This window comes from Ptychodera flava, chromosome 7 (genome assembly GCF_041260155.1).
Source record: "Ptychodera flava strain L36383 chromosome 7, AS_Pfla_20210202, whole genome shotgun sequence".
NCBI classification, from domain to species: domain Eukaryota; kingdom Metazoa; phylum Hemichordata; class Enteropneusta; family Ptychoderidae; genus Ptychodera; species Ptychodera flava.
In genome coordinates, this window is record NC_091934.1 from 28,121,372 (window position 1) to 28,142,537 (window position 21,166).

General features: G+C 38.5%; 1 protein-coding gene across 1 annotated transcript; it reads left to right on the forward strand.

Annotated features, from left to right (window-relative positions):
- The first annotated feature begins 6,245 nt into the window (after positions 1–6,245).
- Positions 6,246–19,862, forward strand: LOC139137175 (uncharacterized). The gene is made up of 6 exons (XM_070705153.1): positions 6,246–6,463; positions 12,144–12,300; positions 16,170–16,389; positions 16,776–16,882; positions 17,964–18,098; positions 18,773–19,862. The coding sequence occupies exons 3-6, from the start codon at positions 16,378–16,380 to the stop codon at positions 18,882–18,884; spliced, it is 366 nt and encodes a 121-aa protein (XP_070561254.1). The 5' UTR covers positions 6,246–6,463; positions 12,144–12,300; positions 16,170–16,377; the 3' UTR covers positions 18,885–19,862.
- The last annotated feature ends 1,304 nt before the right edge of the window (positions 19,863–21,166 follow it).

Genomic DNA, 21,166 nt, shown 5'->3' on the forward strand with positions numbered 1-21,166 from the left:
GTAACCTCGTTCAATGAAAATAGTCATCACCGCGCTCGATAACAATTTGACTTCTACCACAGACGAGGAGAGCTGTGATCAAATCCTCGTTTGGTCTCAATGGGTACCTAAAACTACCAGGGGTACTTCTATATTTCCTTCTGAGAGACACGAGTCGTTTGGGGTTCGACAAACGGTGGGGGCCGCTGTAAACATTTCAGTTTACGGTGGCATTTAGCCGTGTATAGAACCACGAGCGGCTGAGCCGCGAGAGGACATCGTGCTTCGACTTCCATCAGTCGAAGATGACTTTCAATCAATTTCTTCTTCTAAGGGGTGGCCCATTCGATATCCTGGAGGTCTTATAAATTTTTGCAAAAAAAAATCCCAGCACGATGTCAATAACAAAAAATCAGCCAGGGAAGATTTGACAAAAAAAGGGGGAGAATGGAAAAAAGTACAATGGATCAGGTTAAAAAAGATATAATACTACCTCATCAGTCTTCCAAAGCCTCCCCCATGTCAAAATGTCCACTCATAATGCAATGGCAGCCATGCCTCGATGGACCGTGTCCTCTCTTTGAAAAGTTCATGTATTATATGTATGGACTGAAAGTTTGATCGCAGAAGTCTGGCACCACTCAATATTTTCGGTATGGTATGGTGTGGTAATCGAAAACTCACAAAAGCATAGTAGAAGTACTGGCTTTCGTATTAAAACCTGGATTCTTTAGCACAGCGCAGCCAACGGCAGTTTTCGAAGCAGACAAGTAATCCAACTATTATATAACAGATTGTTCATGCTTCACAAACGTGTCCTTGTGGGGTTACAATTTCTTTGACTGAAATCTACAATACGTATTTTCGTGACGGTTGTTGTTATGCCGTATAGAAATGGATAACGGCAAATGTTTACAATGACTGAATTTAAACAAGGTTGTTTTTAGATCTCCTTGGTTCACGGTCCCTCCACAAACTGTTATACTGTCGAGGGATCGATCGTGTGTAGTTAAAAAGGCGCCCTTCTCAATCCCAGGTTCTCGCATTAGCAAATGTGTCATTAGCTCATTAACAGTTTGTCATTCTTTGTTTTCCATTGAATATTTTATCAAGTACATAATATTTATATTAGATAAATCTGATAATTGAGTGGGGGCTTTATTAAAGGCAGTGACGCGCAACGTCAGCAATGCAAAATGTTACGTTGCATAACACTGAATAGTTGGCATTTTGCACACTGCATCAAGAGATATTAAAAATATAATGCGCTGCTATTTTTAGACTGAAAGATTTAGTCGTGAATGGGTCTCCGCCGCAGGCGACTGTCTTCCTCCATTGCTGTCTTTCTCCATTGCTGTATTCGAAATACGTGGCAGCAGGATGAAGTGTGAAATGTTTAGTCTTCAACACTGGGTATTGTACATTGTCGATAATTCTTCTCAGGCATATATACACACGTCTATGGGGGCATAGACACCAAGCGGAATAGACCGACCACAGGTGACTGTGACTGAACTTAGCCTTGCTTCAAAGCTGTGGTTTCTCAATGTTTGAGTGGTGGGGGTGAACGCGATCATTATTGTGTTCTGGTTTCATATAAAAGGCGTGAGCGGGGTGAACGTGATACAGGCGAGGTTCATCCGAAACTAACTCGCTACTGCGCAGACTCGAATGCAACGCGTTCGATCGAGAACCTGACCCGGGCTGCCAAATTTCAAATAGTTTTTTTTATGAAATAGAAGAGACACAAGAGAAGCTGTTGCAAATATATTATATTTTTTTTCGAAAAAATCACCGACTTGAACCAAACCTAACTTCGATATGTACAAAAACAGCTCTGAAGCGAATCCCTCGGTTAATTGTTAAGTTCTAGTCGTAAATTATGTCAACACAAAGACGTCAAACAAAAGAAATTGCTGACACAATGCATACAATTGTCGATCTCAGGAAGTGAAGATACACAGTTTTGTAAAGTCTTTTTATTTAAAATCTTGAGTGTTGTTTTAAATTTACACCTTTGGCGCCCTTACTTCCGCACCATACAACGGGCATTATGATAGAGAAAGTGTTTATTTAAGTGTTTGAACAAATAACAAGACACTGTATAAATGTGTGGTCAAACTATTTCCGGAATTTCAATACGTATGTTCCATATAATTTAGCTTCACACATGCTAAAGCCATGTTAAGGGGGTTTACAGGGTGTCAAACATTCTGTAGTTTTCGTTTGTTTTGTGTATACTCCGTGTGGCAAATGTAGGTGTTTGAAACGACTGGTTATGGTATTATATGCAAATGTTCCAAGATTCCGTAGATCATAATCTCGAGACGCACGTCCATGGGATGACCGAGCAGATTGTCGCACATTTGATATCAGATGCAGGCGTTGAACTCGTGATAATGGTCATATAACATGTCATAACCTGATAAATGCAATTGTAACAGAGAGGAAAACACGGGACGGAAGCGAACGGTACAAATTCGAAGATGCATATTTAATCAGTGCGTATTAACTTCGTAGATTACGTCAATGTGTTAGTGCCTAAATCAGAAGGTGTTTTTTTCGAGTCTTTTCCCAGGGATATCTGCCATGCCAATAATACGTGAACCAGCATGATTGGCCACGTTGTCAAGCTTTCATACACTATGGGGGGATTTAAATCCCTTGGGACAGTTCCAGGGAAAACGACTCACATTGACAGAACCATTAAAAAGTATTTGTCCTAGCTTTGTTTTGTCTCTAGGGATGAAACAACCTTTTGAAATTTTACGTCACCTAACTCTTCGAAACTGCATTTTTCCCTGAAAACTTCCTTCCGTCTTTTAACTTATGAGCTGCTAACGAGTTGTTTGGTCAGGGCGATTAGCTCCTGCGTTGGTGATCGGCAGAACACATAGACCCTGGAGCGAGACCCAGGGTCAATATGCTAGGTCAAATCAATGAACGGCATTAGGGAAGAGCAGTTAACAGATATGGACTGTTTTCTTTGAAAAACTATACACAGATGGCGATGGACCGTGGCGAGGGTAAAGAAATTGTACAGGGTACTGCAGGCATTATTCGTCCAGACGTTATGAATATGATCAATAAATGTCATATATTGAACTTTTTTCATTATCCTCCCCGTGTGTACCTATTACCATGAAGTTAAAAAAAGGTAAGGATCCTTCATTTTTATAGCTCCACGCTATTACTTTACGCTGGCTATCTCAGTATAGTATTTCAAAGAAAACGGTCCAATGAGCTGTTAACGAGTTATTTGGTCAGGGCGATAAGCCCCCCTTCCCCCCGCCGCACATCATGATCGCAGATTCTGGAGCTTATAGGGGTTCTTTTGATTATTGTATTAATAATGATGTGTCGGCTACACAAAAGACCGGAAGAGCGATCGGGCGAGGGGGTTGAATGAATATGTGGAAAAGCAAGGATGTTGATTATGTAATGTCATTATCACCTTCAGTGGTTTTGAAACTTGCCTTCTTCCCGAAAATTAATACCTGGAACACGTTCTCTTGCATTTGTTAAATCATCGATGATTTTCACAAACCTTTCACATCTCCAAACTTTGTCAGTTTTGTCATTGTTTAAGCGGAATTTTTATTATTTGCTGTTCCATGGAGGTAGTTTGTTTACCTCCGATTGTTGTTCCTTCTGCTGCTCTACGAGCTTTATCACAAAGATTCTCTATTTTTGCATCGAACGTGCCCGGAATACCGAAAACGTTGGACACCGGGAGCCTGAGCCCGCGTCGCGCGTGTTTATCTACAATTTTACTTCTGACATGAATAATCACGGTCCCTCACATTGTGGAGGGACCGTTGAATAACTTGCGTATAAACACGTTATACTTGGTGTACGGAGGGGTGGGGGCGGGGTGGAGTTGCAGTCAGTTGCCATAAGTCTGGGATCAATTCTCATGAAGGTATTAATAATACTTCATGCTATATACAAGGCGGCTCGTATATACTCGTACGAAGCAGGGAATGGTTGATCCATTAACTAACTGATGACGTCATCTCGCCTCTAACTAAATGCTTCCCTCGTTCATTGCAGATAAACGATGGCCCATTGCAAGAGGGGCGTATCTCTTATTGCGATACGCTATCTTGCACTGGGCCATCGCAAAGCTTGACAAAACTTAACAGTGGCTTCTCCTATTTAATTTTACACGCTCAACAGGGACACGGACTAGATAGGATAACCACAAGATCGGTGCTCTAGGTCTTTTGCCTAACTTGACCACTGACAGCCGCAGCCGAAAATCACCACCCTGTCGTGACCACTTACAAAATAAATTCACGTTGCGAAATCTAACATATTTATGATGACATTTTGTGCACATAGATTTTAATCTGCATTAGAAAAAACCGCATTTTCGGGAGCTTGTCTCTGCGTTTTACCCCTTCAACGACAGTTTGATGATTTTATTACCCTGCTCATCGTAAATATTTGGATGGACTCCGCATCCTGTGAGAAGGAGTGCGTTCTACAGCAGCCTCAGTGAATTCACTAATAATTATAAGCTATAAACCATCCCAGCATGCAATTGCTATTCCGCGAATTCGAAATTTTGATCTATTCAGTTGGTCAAATAAAGTGGTATAACCGTTGCAGAGGTGGGTTATTGTAATTATATCATAACACTGTATTGAAAATTCGGGCTGAAACCCTGAAAACGGCATTTTTATCCAGAGCTGAGCGCACGCTCATGTTCCTACCGTCACGGTGCTACATCATGACACGGTCCCATAGCAAAAATATTTTCTACCAATCTGATCGCTAAATTTGCATGAATTCAAGACTTTGCACATTTAAAAAAATATCGGATGTTTACTGTCCAGTATCGAAGTTTAACGTCCCAGATATTTTGTCATACATATTGATAAAATAAAATTCTACGTACAAGGATATGTGAATTAAAGCACATTTGTGAACAAGACATTTGATCGATCAATTTCACGTAAAAGTGTCCTTTCACTGTATGTGGTAGTCTATGTTACAAACTATGAACAATGCTTTTGCCCCATACAAAACTAGATATATCTGTGCATTTGTACATGTTTGACTATTGGTGTGAATGTACTTCTCCTGCAAATGTTAAGAGGGCATTTGTGTACGAGAAATTCTGATTTTGGAATTTCACCCAAAAGTATAATTTCACTACGCATGCTTGTCCATGGGTGCAAACATTGAACATTGTTTTCCTATACAAAAGTGGGGCGAAGAAAAATGGCAGCGGAGGGGGAGGCAGGGACACACAGACGAGCTAGCTCAGCGTGGCTCGGGTATACGACAATGGAGCGAAGCCGCCACTGTGCGATGCAACTCCACACAAACAACTCAACTCTATACAAGGAGGAACAACCTCATTTTTACCGCTATGGTTCTATATATTCACCATGATAACGGTCTAAGGTCGCACAAAACGTGTGTAATCCTTTATTGAAATCTAATCCATTACTTGATCTCGATTTAAATTTTGATAAAGTTCTGACAAACTATAATGAATGTCTGTAAAAATAGACACTACAGAAAGCATTAAACAAAATGAACGCATAAAGAAAAGCTACACATACAAAGGTGTGAAAATATGCATGAGGATAAGTGTCAAACGTGAACATAAAAGTTGTAACGCGATAAAGGTCAATGACCCATTACACGGTACAGTATGGTATGCACAGATTACATGAAATAATAAAAGTTAATATTTATTCTCCAACGGTGGCAGAGGTTAAACTTTCCTGGGGTGGGATAATGGCATCTTCATATTTTTCAAATTTCTCAAAAGCGTTAGGTTTCATATAGCTGAATGTTGCGACATTACAAATTACTCATAAAAACAAGTGCGTAACTTAAAAAGAAAAGCAGATGAGCGTACATTTGCAGGTCACAACGACCTTACTTCACCACCCCGGATAACCCCAAATTAATTCCAATGGCGACCGATCGACATCAGAGAATCCTTAATCTTGGAAAATTTCAAAAGAAAACTGAAAATGCACATATTTTCCAGAGAATACAGTGTGGGTTGGCATTTGAGCGTCACAGACTGAGCAAAACACCGCTTTTGGATTTTGGCGCCACATAAACTTTACTGATTGATTGATTGATTTGCACACTTGCAAATTCTATCCCATAAATCCATTGTAATTATGGCCACCTCGGTGAATTATAATTATGCGATCCGTGATCAAGCTGAATGTACAGTGTTGCCTTGGTGTCGCTGCGCAGCGCATACGAAGAAATCAACTTTCGCTACATTGCGCAGGCGCGGTTAACCTCTCACGCTGACGTCGAAGCGCACGCATCACTGCATCTCTGAACTCCGAGTTGACAACCTGCAACACCGCAATACGAAATGGCTATGGACGGAGCTTTCAGCAATTTTTTCAGCGGGTCCGACCATACTGTGGCGTACAAAAAGTTTCGGCCCACGTACCCGGAGGAGCTCGTCAAGGAGATTGTGAAGTTTGGTGGCGAGAAGGTTAGTGCTTTTCAACTGTGCCAGACCCGTACTCTATTCCAAATACGTCATAGTCCTTATCGAGTGTATACTGCAACGGGGCTATCTCACTACTTTACTGTACTGGGGTGGCTGAGAAATCCGTGGCACAATTCGGCCAACCAATTAACCAATTTACATTTTCAAAAAAAATCGAAATGGAGCTAATTTTCAATTTTCAAATGGTTTTGTCATCTTGATTATTAACTTTTAGGCCTATTTCTAAATTTAAAATCTTTGGGCTGAGATTGAAATATAGGAAACAGGTGTATACTGCTGTGAGGATGGCACTTTACGGCCATTCAAATTTCCCTCTGACAAACTCTATTTCCCACAATTCGTATTTCCGTTTTTTCAATTCCCAATATACCAAATGTACGATTTTCCCATTTCATTTTGGGCGTGGCAGCTGATAGTATCTATCTTTGGCCTAGGAATGCATCAAATTGTGACAGTTATTTGCGCGGGCAACTCGTTCAATGGATCGAGTAACGAACATACAAAGAACAATAGTGTTGCGGCCGCCGGAAAGGAAAGTCCGATATAATCAGTTTGACCTGACCTGCTGAAGTTTGCGCGCTTCCCGTCAACGTCGCAAACTGGAACATTGTGTAAGCTGTGACAGTCATCAGCCCAATCAGAGCGCGGCATCCACATTTAATTTTATCTGATCAATTTATTCAGCTGACAATCTTTGTACGCAATGACGTTCTCCTCATATCATAGTTTTAATCCGTAGGGGATTTTTTTTTTCTCAGGGCAGGGAAAAATCGACAGGTTTTTTTAATCACAGGGTAGGGTAGCTTCATGTCTGCAGGGGAAATGGAATGACAAAATTTCGAGGGGAATTTTTTCCAGGGCAGGGGAAACCGGCAAGTTTTTTTTCGCCACAGGGCAGGGGAGCTTCAAACATTCACAGTGGGGAGGGGAAACAGGCAAAAATATGTGGGGAGCGGGTAAAAATGAAGTTTGAGTGCGGCAGGGTAAGTCGAAAAATGTTCAGTGGGAGGGCAAATTATGAACAGCTAATTAATTACCCTCATGACTTAAAATTAGTCAGTTCACATTACTTGTCATGTACTACATTTAATGTATCTTATCATGGTAAGGACCCCTTTAAAAGTGCATTGTTCGTTGGCTGCACCTGTGCGTTAATTGCCATTAGCCACTCGGAGCAATGCGCATAGTGACCGTGGGCTCAGCCGAAAATGTTAGGAGGGGGTGGGAAAGACTCAATTGATGGAATGTTGATGGTTCCAATTCATCTGATACAAAATTAAGTGGGGCGACGCCGATTTCAGTATTATTAGACCAAAAATATCGTTCCTTTGATTTTTTTCTGGCCAAGACGAGCAAAGGAATGTGGAGAGCGATTTTTAGCGAAGTTCAATAATCCCTACTTATTTTGCATAAATGCGGAGACAAACAAGAAATACAATTTTCAGCGAATAATGTATTCATTATGTAACGGAACAAAAACACCACAGTCTAAGCTGAAATGTTTTGTTCAGAGGGTCAATTGTTCTTTTCAATATTTTGTTTTCGGTCTGGTTGCATAGTGTCATCCGGCGCCTGACAGTAATTAATTTCATTGCCACAATTTGAATTAGGCCTAAACCCCGTTGTTTTCTGGTAGAGCATTTCTACCTCAATGGCTATACAGGTTCACTGTTATAGCAGAAAATGGCTACTTGGAGCCAAGTATATGAAGCTGTATTCGATACTGATGACTTAAAAATTCATCTGTCGGGAGTGGGCAATCGCAATGCACAAAAGTTATACAGTTTAGCGTTAAATTAGTGGAGGAGCGTAGAGAGCGCCCTCGAGCGCGGCTGATCTTTCAGTCTACAGTAATTGTTGAGTGGCATAAATGTGCTTTTCAGAGTACAACAAGCAAATGTAAAAAAACGCATACAGAACAAAAGTATCAGAATACGCTGGGTCTCTCAGACCATGGATGTACAAAAATAGATCTATTTTTGTACATCCATGCTCAGACTGCCTGAAGGCGCGTCCTCATGTCTGACCACGGCCCCTTCACGGTCTGACCAATCATTTCGCCAACGTGTGTTAGACGACAGTCTTGCAGTACTGTACTGTCTACGTACAACGGGACCGTCAATTGATAATAAAGCTAGCTCGCTACCTGCGTAATTTGTGGGAGGGGGTGGGTTATGAAGAGCTCATTTCGTTTTGCGTTTCAAAACCACATAAGGATTTTCATATTTTCCTTAACTAGCCGCGTCCCACTATTGGAAGAATTGAAGAACTACAGGGCTTGGGAGCGACCAAATGAATTACAAATGATATTATCTTTGATTTAGATACTTGTGAACTGCAAGAGTGCAAGACGTGCGGTATATTTGCGTTCACCGAAAACACAGTGAGACTGCATTGAGATGAAGAAATAGAACTACAGGAAAGGCATGTATAGTGTTGTGAGAGCGAGAACTGACATATCAAGCATCAGCTGTCGAAATGTCAGTTTTTGTTTTCTAACGAGACGTTCAAGTTTACCAAACTCTTCCAAAGCCCTCAAAAAGTGAATTCTGTAAGAGTTTAGTTTCAAAGTGATTAAAGTGTAGTTTCGATATTCCTTGTTTTGACTCGAACAGAATTCGGACTGTGTAGGAACGTGTGTGAGTGTAAGCCAAGGCAGTCGTTTTAACACCATTAATTTTTGTTCGACTGAATTTTTATCTTTTTTGGGGGGTTTTGTTTTGAAGGGGGGGGGGGGGGTGAATTACGTCGGTCTGGTCGTGAGACATTCTTATCATTGACGACCCTCATGCCGTCCTAGCCTGAAGCTTGCACGTCACAGCTTCTCTGTCAACAAATTTATGGACAAATTCACGGTGGTTGAGTAACTCGCTGGGTGAAAATGTGAAATAGAGAAAACAAAGCGGAAGTCTTTTCCGGCTCTTTGTTTTAACCAAATGAAGAAAAATCACAATCGGAGTGTCGATTTTGAGGAACAATGAAAGTGTTCCTCCATGACTATTGTATAGTACTGCGTTTGTATCCCTGTATTTCTTCACTAATTGCTTATCACTAATTTCCAATGGTGGAGTTTCTCTCGTGTGTGGCGTAAAAAGATGTCGCCCAGTTCATAGCGTTCATGCTTTCATCGATGAAAACTCTGAGCCTCCTCCAGTCTCCACGACAAAGGTATTCACCCTTTTAGCGCCAAAGTCAATTTTTGTCACCTCTGCAAAATATACCCAAGTTAAATTTTTTTTCTAGACTTTTGCCAGTTTTAATAAAAAAATGGAGCCATTGAAATGTGATGTCTCTTTGCTCCAAAATTGTCGAAAAACTATAGAAAAATTCGTAAAAATTGTAAAATGTTGCTCTAAAAGTTTGGTGGGAAAAATTACAGCACTTAGAGGGTTAAAGCCCCCACTCAATTATCAGATTTATCTAATATAAATATTATTTCCTTGATGAAATATTCAATGGAAAATAAAATAATGACAAACTGTTAATGGGCTGTTGACACATTTGCTAATGCGAGAACCTGGGATTGAGAAGGGCGCCTTTATTAAGCAACCGTCCATTCTACGAGACTGGGACAATAAAATACGTGCATAGGAACACGGAGGGACTGTGATAGGAAACAAAAGTCGTTGTAAACCTTTTTTCTTCATTGAAACGTTTGAAGTGCAAAAAAATCAATCAAAAATTATGTTCTAAACTTTTCCCTATCAGTGTATTTCTGTCAAATAGGTTTTTACAAGGCAGACGTTTTACTTGCATTTGAACACAGTCCCTCCGAGGGACCGTGATTGAACAATAGGCAGTACCAATCAAAATTCATTAGGTTGCATGCATGGGCACGATTTCCATGGCTTACAGTAACATAGTGCAAGTTAATACACGATAATATCGCCACTAGGCGGCCATTTTGTTATTGTATTTTCATGCTCTAAGTCATGAACTGTTATTTATCAAGCAGATTTTATTCAATCTTGCCAAACAGCAATGATGGTACATGTCATTAAAACACATAAAACTCTATGAAAGTAACACTCTTGTGAACCTATTTTATAGTCATGAGCGGGCAGGAAGGTTGCGTCTAACAGGATATTTCCGACTCTAAAGGGACTGTGCCCAACTTTTAAAGGACAACAAAGGGCTAAAATCAGGCAAACAGCCAATGTCCATTACCATCAATTCGAGAACCAGGGATTGAAAACTGCCCCTTTAACCAATTCAGTTATTGCTTCCACACCATTAGTAACTTAAAGCGTGGCAAGGCAAGGCCATCAGAAGATGTTCGCCACTGGCCTGATTTGTATTTTGCGAGTGTGACGGAGAATCAGTGCTATTAAAGTGTCCCCACCCACTCAAGAAAAGAACTCGATGGGCGCTGACGACTAGCCACTCGAGTTAACTCTCTGAACTGAATCTCGACGAAGACGGACAGCATCTCCGTGTTTAGTTGGCAAAGGTCAGATATTTTCTTCCTGATATGATCGGGTTCAGAGGCATAGCAAGACACGACTCTACTCGGCTAATATCTGCCAATCCATCATGCCGAGAGTAGAAAACTCCATTCAACTCACATGTGTATTGTCTTCACAGACACCGGAGGTCAAGCGATGACGCAACGTTTAATTGTCCGATAGTCTGTCTATAACAGAAGAAAACTGAATACGAGATAGTGGAATTTATTAACTGAAAGAGATTAAAATGCGGAACGTTTCACATTGTATTCAGAAAGAGAAAAACAGTCTTATCAGACGTTACGTGTATCTTCTGGCATTCAGATCAGCATATCCGGACACAGCAATGCATTTTGTAAGCTGAATCGGTGCATATTACTTTTAGTGCAAGATGCGAGGTATAATGATATTCAAATATGCAGATTACATTAATGAGCATTGTTAGCGACTCGTACAAGTTTATCGGTAAACGTTTCAACCAAATCTTCGTGCGGAATAGTTTATTGTACCTAGTGCATAAATCCTATACTCGGCAGTGCGCCTAGCTAGCCTGCACTGTGTTCTGAACAAATAAACACATATTTTTTTTTCATTTCGTTGTAAATCAAGGTATTTTATTTTTTGACAGAGGCGATTAAACCGGCATCTTTCGACCAAGTTCGCTTAAAAATATTGCTTTAAAAATCAAATTTTACTCTCTGAAACTTGAAAATTACTGCCGTTTCTGCTTTTCAGCATCGGTGGCTGGTTGTCCGCCATCTTGTAATTACACCAATCCAGCCCTGGGGCATGATTGGTGTGATTGTCACTCATGATTGTTTTTGGGCATATTCGAACACACGATCACGATCATTATTGGCCAATCACGATCATGATCATGATAACTGTAAAAGAGTGTAAAAGTACGTAGTTAACCTACTGCGCATGCTTTGTCGTATCAAGTTTGTCGTGAAAATCTGCTCGAGAGCCTAGTACACAATACCCACAAGGCTTTGAATAAATAAACGGGTATGAGAAAAAAAATTTTGACAAGGGAATTTATCTTTGAAATAAACAGGATAACATATCCCAAAACAAAACAACTGCACGGCAAAAGCCACAACAACGTACGGTCTGCTCAAGAAATTATCACAAATAACGATCGCTACACTACCAAAACATTTACTGATACCTCGATAAAGCACAATTTATTAATCTATTTTATTTGCTATCCACAGCTTGGGGATCTGAAATGCGTTGTTGATGTCGGCTGCGGTTCGGGGCAGAGCACCGCTGTGTTATCTGACTATTCTGAAAGTGTCCTCGGTGTTGACATCAGTCCAGACCAGATCAAACAAGCCAAGGCCTCAACCATGCCTCTAACGTCGAGTTCAGGTAAGATCAGCGACACCGTCGGTTCCTGTAACGGCAGTTATAAAAGCCGAAACATTCCAGTGATCGAGTTCCTAGGCAATTATACAGACTTTTATTCAAGTGAAACCCTTTTCGGCTATTGTTTGTAACAAAATGACATGAGTGGATTTGTTCACTGTTATCAGGTTCAGTTTCTTGAGGTCGATACATACCATAGGAAAATGCTCTAAAGTTTAGCCATTGAAGTGCATCTTCATATGGTATGCACAAGGTGCAATCGTTGGGACTCCATAGGAGAAAAGGGTAAAATCTTTAAACTGAAAAAAAGTTTGCTTTGTTTGTCCCATATACCACAGCTGTCATTGCATAAATCGTCCCGCTGTTTTGTGGTAATTTTATTGTTGAATCGTGGATACTGGTTCGCATATTTTTCCAACCCAGAAAAAACTTCAAATCTTATGTTCCGTGAAGGGGTAAATTATCTCCTGATAATTTTAGACAACGTCAATGAAATGAGATCTGCAAGTGGTATAGTTTCACAATTGATCATGAGAAGATGGACGACAAGAATGGCTAAATATCGCATAGCGACAGAAACACACGCCCTCAACAGTCATGGTAACTAAATGCCAACTCTGTATGGCAGTATTCAAAATGGCGTCGACGCCAGACTTTGTCGTGTGCACCAGGAAAGAATCATGCACACTAGGTCTTTCATGTGATTTGCTCCAGCAAGGTCAGTTTCGTCAACGATTCTATGAAAATTTCCTTCTACGATTCTCAACTCTACAACAAAATCGCCTGATTTTCTCAAAAAAATAAAACTATTCAAATGATTTCTCTCCTTCCGCCCACCTTTTTTAGGGTGTTTTCACGTGACCAAAAAAGAGGTTGCCTGTGTCTCAAACAAATCTTCTATTTTTGCCCGTTAAGGGTGAGCTGCATCCAACACAGAGCATTTTGCTCAAAAATCACTTTTTTGCAAATATTCATTTAATGTAAATAAAATTGGTAGACCAAGATTGAAATATTGGTTTTGTTCACCTTTTAGCCTGTCAAGCATGTCGTAAGTTGCGTGAAAAAGTTAATTTATGCAAATGTATGCAAATAACCCGATTTACTGGCTTCGGTTTCCTCTAAATTTCAAAATTTCCAAAGAATTTAACCCCACTCTGGCATGAGTAAATTTTCTGAAATTTTCACATAGTGTTGTCTAAATGACTATTTTGTTTGGCAATAAAATTGTTACATTATGAATGAGAGGCATTTTAATTTGGCTAATCATGATTTTAATCACTTTCTTGCGTGTCCGTTTTTCAACCCTTGCCATTTTAGAATGAGGATAGATAATGCAAAATAAAATAGTCGGTTATTTCTACATGTACTCTTCTTTCAAGTGAAGTATTACATTTCAGAAAATAGCGTCGTTTTTTAATTAAATTAATTTTTATCATAAAAACCAAAATTGAGCTTTTTTACCCCAAATATACACCCCTTCCATCCTTCGAGTAAACTACTGCTACCGTAGAAAACTATAGATTCTCTGCTTTTTGAAAATATATAGTATGAGGGGGGTTTCCTTGTCATCTTTGATGAGAAATGTTGATTTGAAAAAAAACTGTGTTGGCAACGTGCAGCTCCACCTTAAGATGGGAAACTGAATGCTGCTGTTTCAAATTACTGCACATGATATAAAGCTGCGCAGACTTTCAAGACACTTGACATATATTATACTTTGTTACATTCATAACAATCGTAGTCTAGTTCTCTCTCCAAAACCAAACGACAATCAAATTGCATTTGTTCCCAGAATGATGCAAAATCCAAGGATATCTCTCTGTAAGAAATATGTGCCGTGTGACTTTGGCGATGCATTGTGAAATATCTACAAAGTTGTGACTACTTAATCTTCGTATGTGTTTTCCCGTCCATTTTTCACCATTTTAACAAATGCAGCTGGAAGTTAAAGCGCATCGAGCCAAGACAGGGTCTGATCGATGTCATCGAAAGACGTTGGCAGACAGATGTGGGAGGTAACATCGAGGACGAAAGTAATTCATTCAGTAGAAATATCTATGTTTTATCGTGTGTAGATAGTCTCCTATCCAGTCGATTTTATATTTGAATGTAGAACCTCCAGAAAAATGGAACTATTTTTGATAGCAATGGGTTCAGTGCTTGTGTGTTATTGACTGATTACAATGTATCTATTTCATTCAAGGTAGAGAGAAATAGTATTCATACACTGATTTTGGCAGAAAAGAGAAAACATTGTGTTTTGAATACTGAACCTCGCCCTTCTTAAATACTCTGTGAATCCGTGTCATTAACAAACAGGATTGTCATTTATAGCCGACTGTAGAATGCAAACAATGCCATCTGTAGCCCGAAAAATTGACCAGAAATCGTGTTTTCTAAGGGTAGGGAGATGTGTTGCTTACTCTGTATACTTCGGCAGGTAACATTTTGCAGACGACAAAAATTACATAAAGAACTTTATACTCATTCAGCCATTTTTTCGTGGCCCACAAGAAGACCTCATCTTGCAATGGTAGAGAAGCAGCTGGTTTATGAGTTCTTTTCTTGGCCTCGGCCATTACTCAGCCATTATCGATTTCTTACATTGATTTCTTTCACAAGGACAATATAGCACGCATTGCACACACACGTAAGCTTGATTTTTGATATGTTCCAATATGGCCGCCAAGCGGCCATCTTCTTAGGTCTTTCATGTCTGTTGCAATAACTCAGACATACTTGACAACATGATACAAAGGTAGCAAAACGATGTTTTCCTTTTTGCTAAGTTATCATTGACACTTTAATACAACACTACAGTTAGTCATTTTATATCACTTTTTGTCAAAGTATTAGTACAGTGAACGCATCTTTAGAGTTCGCCTCTAAAAAGTGACATACCTACTTACATTCTTACATTCATACATATTTACACACTCGCATATGTGCATGTACTACTTAGATTTAGACTGTATATACTTTATTGTAATAGCGCATATTCATAATATACTATGCGAGTAACCGGAAGTGTACCCTTCTTTCGTGGGCGCCGTCATGAGTGCTCGTAAATAAACAAATTCGAAACGTGCTCGCTACTATTGTATAACATGCCATTGATAAAATATATCTTTTTTATTAGCGAGTAATTATTATAATCCACCCTGTCGCTGATACAAAATATCGTTACTATCACGCCTAAAAAATAGAAGAAGTGAGAAAACTGTCGTGCATATGAACGAGAACATTCGCAAAGAATTCTGGGATTGAATCTAAGAAAGGCGCCCTCTGTGTCAATAACTATGTGCAAAATTTGCCTGTTTTTAGAAGTAACGCTGGTTTTCAGCTTACAATATCGGAAGTTCGGCGGTACAGTTACTATTGCAAAGTTAATGATGGCACAATACGTCCCTTGTTAAACACAATAGGTAGTAATCATGGTAAAAATTGCCAATTTATGTCAAATTTTTTTACACATAACAGATAATTAAAACCTACAGGGTCTGACATCGTGTACGTGAACTGTCATCAGAGGGTAAATCGGTACAAACGTATATAGAAAGTAACAATTAATTCTATTTTATCCTTTATGATTACTAATCATGAATCGATACAAATAACATTTTTAATCTCAACGCCTGGCGCGACACCAAGGGCTGAGCCCTATATAATATTATTACAACACTGAAATGATCATATGTCACTTTTTGTGAAAGCATTTGAATTGTGAATGTATCTTTAGAGTTAGCCTCTAAAAAGTGACATACCAATCTACTTACATTCATGCATATTTATGCACACACGTATGTACAGAAACTACAAAGACTTTAGACTGCATATATATGTTTAACTGTTTTCAACGTTTATGTTGTCAGTGTTGGAAGCTGTGAAGCCATACCTGTGGACGCCCTAAGCGTGGACCTGATAACTGTTGGCACCGCCGTGCACTGGTTTGACCTCGACAAATTCTATAAAGAGGTGGACAGGGTGTTAAAACCTGGTGGCGCTCTTGCGATCTACACTTACAATGACACCCAGGCAGAGATAGAGGGCGATGCCGAGAAGTCGGATGAAATTACCACCATGCTAAGGAAGGTATGTGATCTGTAGGGGCAACACAATAGTGGAGTAATACTCTTGGCATCATTTTATAGGAATTCTGCAGCGTCACTCCATTTAAGTATCTCCGGTAAAGGCAATTTTCAAATGCCTCGAACTTTCTGAATTGAAAATGGACAAAGGTAAGGAAAGTACCGTACCAGTGAAATTCATTCCTGAGATTGTTTAATATTAGTCTTTCAGTTCAAAAATGTAAGAGTACACCATTGATTTAAAGATCTACACAACGATCATATGATTTTGCAAAATTCATCATATTGATTAATGTTTCAGCCCCTAGTTTATTCTCCATCATGGCCAAAAAAATGTCCTTTGCCAAGAGCAGGCAAACGTCTAACTTAGTCTATCTTTCCACCTTTCAGTTAGACTACGAAATCATGTGTGTCACTCGACCAAAGTGGGAATACTTGTTCAAAGATACACAGAACACATTCAGCTTACTTGAGCTCCCTTATCGTGACTCCAGGAGGTAAAGGAATTTCTGTTGCCGTCTCTTTTGACTCTGAACACTATCACCAATGGTAAACGAAAAAGTTCCAGACCAGTTCCAGATATATATATATATATATATATATATATATATATATATATATATATATATATATATATATATATATATATATATATATATATATATATATATATATAGATATATAGATAGATAGATAGATAGATAGATAGATAGATAGATAGATAGATAGATAGATAGATAGATAGATAGATAGATAGATAGATAGAGATAGATAGATAGATAGATAGAGATAGATAGAGATAGATAGAGATAGATAGATACATAGATAGATAGATAGATAGATACATATATAGATATGTATATATAATGAATGTATTTACATACATATACTGATCTGGTTGCTGGTTGTAGATTTTTTACTTATTTCCTGAATGATCTTAACACAACGTTTCGTCTGAAAAGTTTGGAATTTATCAGGTGAAAAGATGTCTACAAAAGAAAATACAGACAAAAAACCCCAGAACGAAATAAGACTAGTGTTCATCTAATGTACGTATTTTACATGCTGAGTTACAAAGTCACAATATTAAGTACGTAGCTTGACAATTCTTTCCGTTTATGTGTGGGAGCTATTTGTGGAACCATATATATATATATATATATATATATATATATATATATATATATATATATATATATATATATATATATATATATATATATATATATATATATATATATATATAATACTGAGAATCTAGGAACTTGTAGTTGTCACTCTACAGGCTGTTTCATGCGCTAATGTGGCGTGCCACCCGCCGGGTAGTTGGTTAGCGCATGAAACAACCTGTAGAGTGACAACTACAAGTTCCTAGATTCTCAGTATTACCGCCCTGCAGAAATGCATTGAGCACTATACTTTGCCTGCATTGACAAGCAAACCATTTTCGTATGTATATATATATATATATATATATATATATATATATATATATATATATATATATATATATATATTTTTTTTTTTTTTTTTTTTTTTTTTTTTCAATTTGTCAATTTTTAATCCTTATTCTTTCAGATATGTTAAATTGGCGCAAAAGAATCGGATAACTGTTGCTGGTATAGTTGGTTTCATCAAGTCTTTGTCAGGGAGTAAGGAGTTCCTGAGGACTCATCCAAACGGTGATGAAGCATTCACTGACCTGCAGAATAAGTAAGTTCAGCGCTTTAAGATGGAACCCTGTAGTCCATGTAGCTCAACATATCCCTAACCGCCTAACCCAAAATGCCACTGCAAGAGCTAATCTGAAACTGAAAATATATTTAATGACCGTTTAATTTGACGTGAGTCCTGCTTTATTTTCCTTTTGCTGTGTTGCTATGCAAGTGGGATCAGATCTATATCGCTGTATGTATGTATGTATGTATGTATGTATGTATGTATGTATGTATGTATGTATGTATGTATGTATGTATGTATGTATGTATGTATGTATGTATGTATGTATGTATGTATGTATGTATGTATGTGTGTGTATGTGTGTATGTGTGTATGTGTGTATGTATGTATGTATGTATGTATGTATGTATGTATGTATGTATGTATGTATGTATGTATGTATGTATGTATGTATGTATGTATGTATGTATGTATGTATGTATGTATGTATGTATGTATGTATGTATGTATGTATGTGTGTGTATGTGTGTATGTGTGTATGTGTGTATGTGTGTATGTATGTATGTATGTATGTATGTATGTATGTATGTATGTATGTATGTATGTATGTATATATCTATGTATTTATGTATGTATATGCATGCATGTACTGTGCATACTTGAGTACGTCCATTTTTTTGCTGACAAATTTTTTTCTTTATTTTTAGAATAATGGCCGTACTGAAGACTGATAAATCTGCTGACGAGACCCAGATAACCTGTGTTTTACCCCTCTTTTTGGTAATGTCCAGGAAACCCATATTCCCATCTGCCGATTAAAACGGACTGGCAAACGGGCAAGTTGGCGCTGTGCAGGATTACATTTAACACACACATATATGAAATTTTATTACTTTTATCGCGTGTCTAACGACGAATATGTATCTTTTACAACTTTCGAGAAATTGTTATGTTTTCCTATCATGAGCAACCAAAAGCATGCAACAGTTAGACTGATTGGTGGCGCATTTCATGGAAGACATGCCTTTCATTTAACCTCATCAATGTACTTCATGCACTCTGAAATGGCGAATCAAGAACAATTGAGCGATCAGCGAGCTTTTTGCCGCGCCGACCCATCTTGCAAAAATACATGCACCACCCTGTGGAACACAAGCCCTAGCCAGTATCGTGAAAAGTCGAAACGGGATAAAGGAGAAAAATAGACAACGGGAGCTAATTATAATTAGACCATTTTATACTCTTAAAGAATTATTTTAGTTAACATTTTGATGATGTCGCTTAGATGAGATGAGGTTAGTGGTGTAATGTGACCAATAATTCCAGAAATAACGAGATTTTTCTATATTCGTTTTGTATGATATTACCTTCTTCATTCATTGAGTAGGAGTTTTACACCCGTTAGACGTAACAGTTTTCCTTTTTGATCTCTGATCGATAAATTTGTATAGAATGTACCTTCAGCTGCTTTGAATAGATGACCTTTGACACTGTCGATGATCAGCAAGATATAGCTCTAATCAAACACCTTGAAGTGAACAGATCGCGAAGAGGGTTTCGGATCGTTCCAGCCTTATATGTCTTTTAAAACACTAGGTTTACCTTCGTCGACAGAAGGTAACCGTGTGCGAACGATAGCCAGCATATTATGAAACTTTTCAATACGGTAAACTGTGTTTTCAGCAATGTTTGGTCTCAGGTGTATCGCTAACCTAACTTCCAGTCAGTGAATTTAATCAAATATGTAAATTGAATAAATGGAAGGGATTAATTTTAATAAAACTTGTCGAGTCGTTATCAACTTTGTGAAGTGAGCGTTTCTCCAATAGCCAAAAAATTAAAATTTTTATTTTGTGTGATCGTCACAGTTTTGTGTAACGTTTACTTACGAGATTTTACGTACTGGTGTGACGAAAAACGTCATAAACAGAAAGCATGAACGACAATACAGTTCATAATCCTTTATTAGCTGTGCTCAACGGAGATAGAGATAATTAGTAAGTCACTTTGCCATGGACATATAAAACGTATAATTCCGATAACCCGACCTACCCTAATAGTATATAAAACTCTTCTCCTACCCTAAACTGTACAAAAACAAAAGACGTGTAAAAAGAAATTGTTATAAAAGTATTAAATTTGCAAGTTCAAGAATGCACTTGAACGAGAGAAATGGGATTTTCGAACAAGTCAAGAACTAGAGAAAGTTACGCTATTCGTTAGCCTGTTAAATTGTGTGGATAAACGAACTGGAAGACAAAAACAACTGCATAGTCTGGTTCCGAATCCGAATCTGAAGCTGATTGCAAACCCTAGAAGAACGCATGATCAGAACTCGAGACATAATTACAAATGCATTCCTGGAAAAAATGCCTGACTTCTTGTCGACGTTATGAAGGTGTGACAAGGTGTCTTCCCCTGTGCCAGGTAACCTCGTTCAATGAATATAGTCATCACCGCGCTTGATACCAATTTGACTTCTACCACAGACAAGGAGAACTGTGATCAAATCCTGGTTCGGTCTCACTGCTGGTGTTCGCAGTGTTCGGTTCCAGTTTTGGGTTGATGACGTGTAGTCCCTCTCAATTTGCACAATCTACTGCTTTTCAAATCAAGTGCAATGACGCACTCTCTCACACAGGGGCACAAGGCATTATCAGTCACAGCAAGAGTGTAGAAAATTAATAAATTTATGATTATGAATACTGTTGATGAAAATTAAATATTTCTGTCATTATTGCATACATATAGTACTCTACTGCACTCGAATCCTGAATGATGATCAGCTTTCATGCCAAATTCGCGCCCTTGTAGTACAGACCCTGTTATTAATAAATTTATGATTATGAATATTCTTGATAAAAAATTAATATTTCTGTCATTATTGTATACTTACAAAAGTACCCTACAACACTCGAATCCTAAATGATGATCAGTATTTATGCCAAATTCTCACAACTGTAGTACTGACCCTCAGCAATATGGTCAATGTAGTTACACTGCAGCAGCATTGCGCGGTAACTTGATGCGCGGTCACAGTACGGCCTCAGCAGACTCTCTGAACAGTAAATCGAAAATCAAGTGTTGCGTAGCAAACAAGG

Coding starts and splice junctions, on each gene's coding strand:
- LOC139137175 (XM_070705153.1), top strand. Junction 16,883..17,963: donor CCTTATCGTGACTCCAGGAG/GTAAAGGAATTT, acceptor TTATTCTTTCAG/ATATGTTAAATTGGCGCAAA. Junction 18,099..18,772: donor TTCACTGACCTGCAGAATAA/GTAAGTTCAGCG, acceptor CTTTATTTTTAG/AATAATGGCCGTACTGAAGA.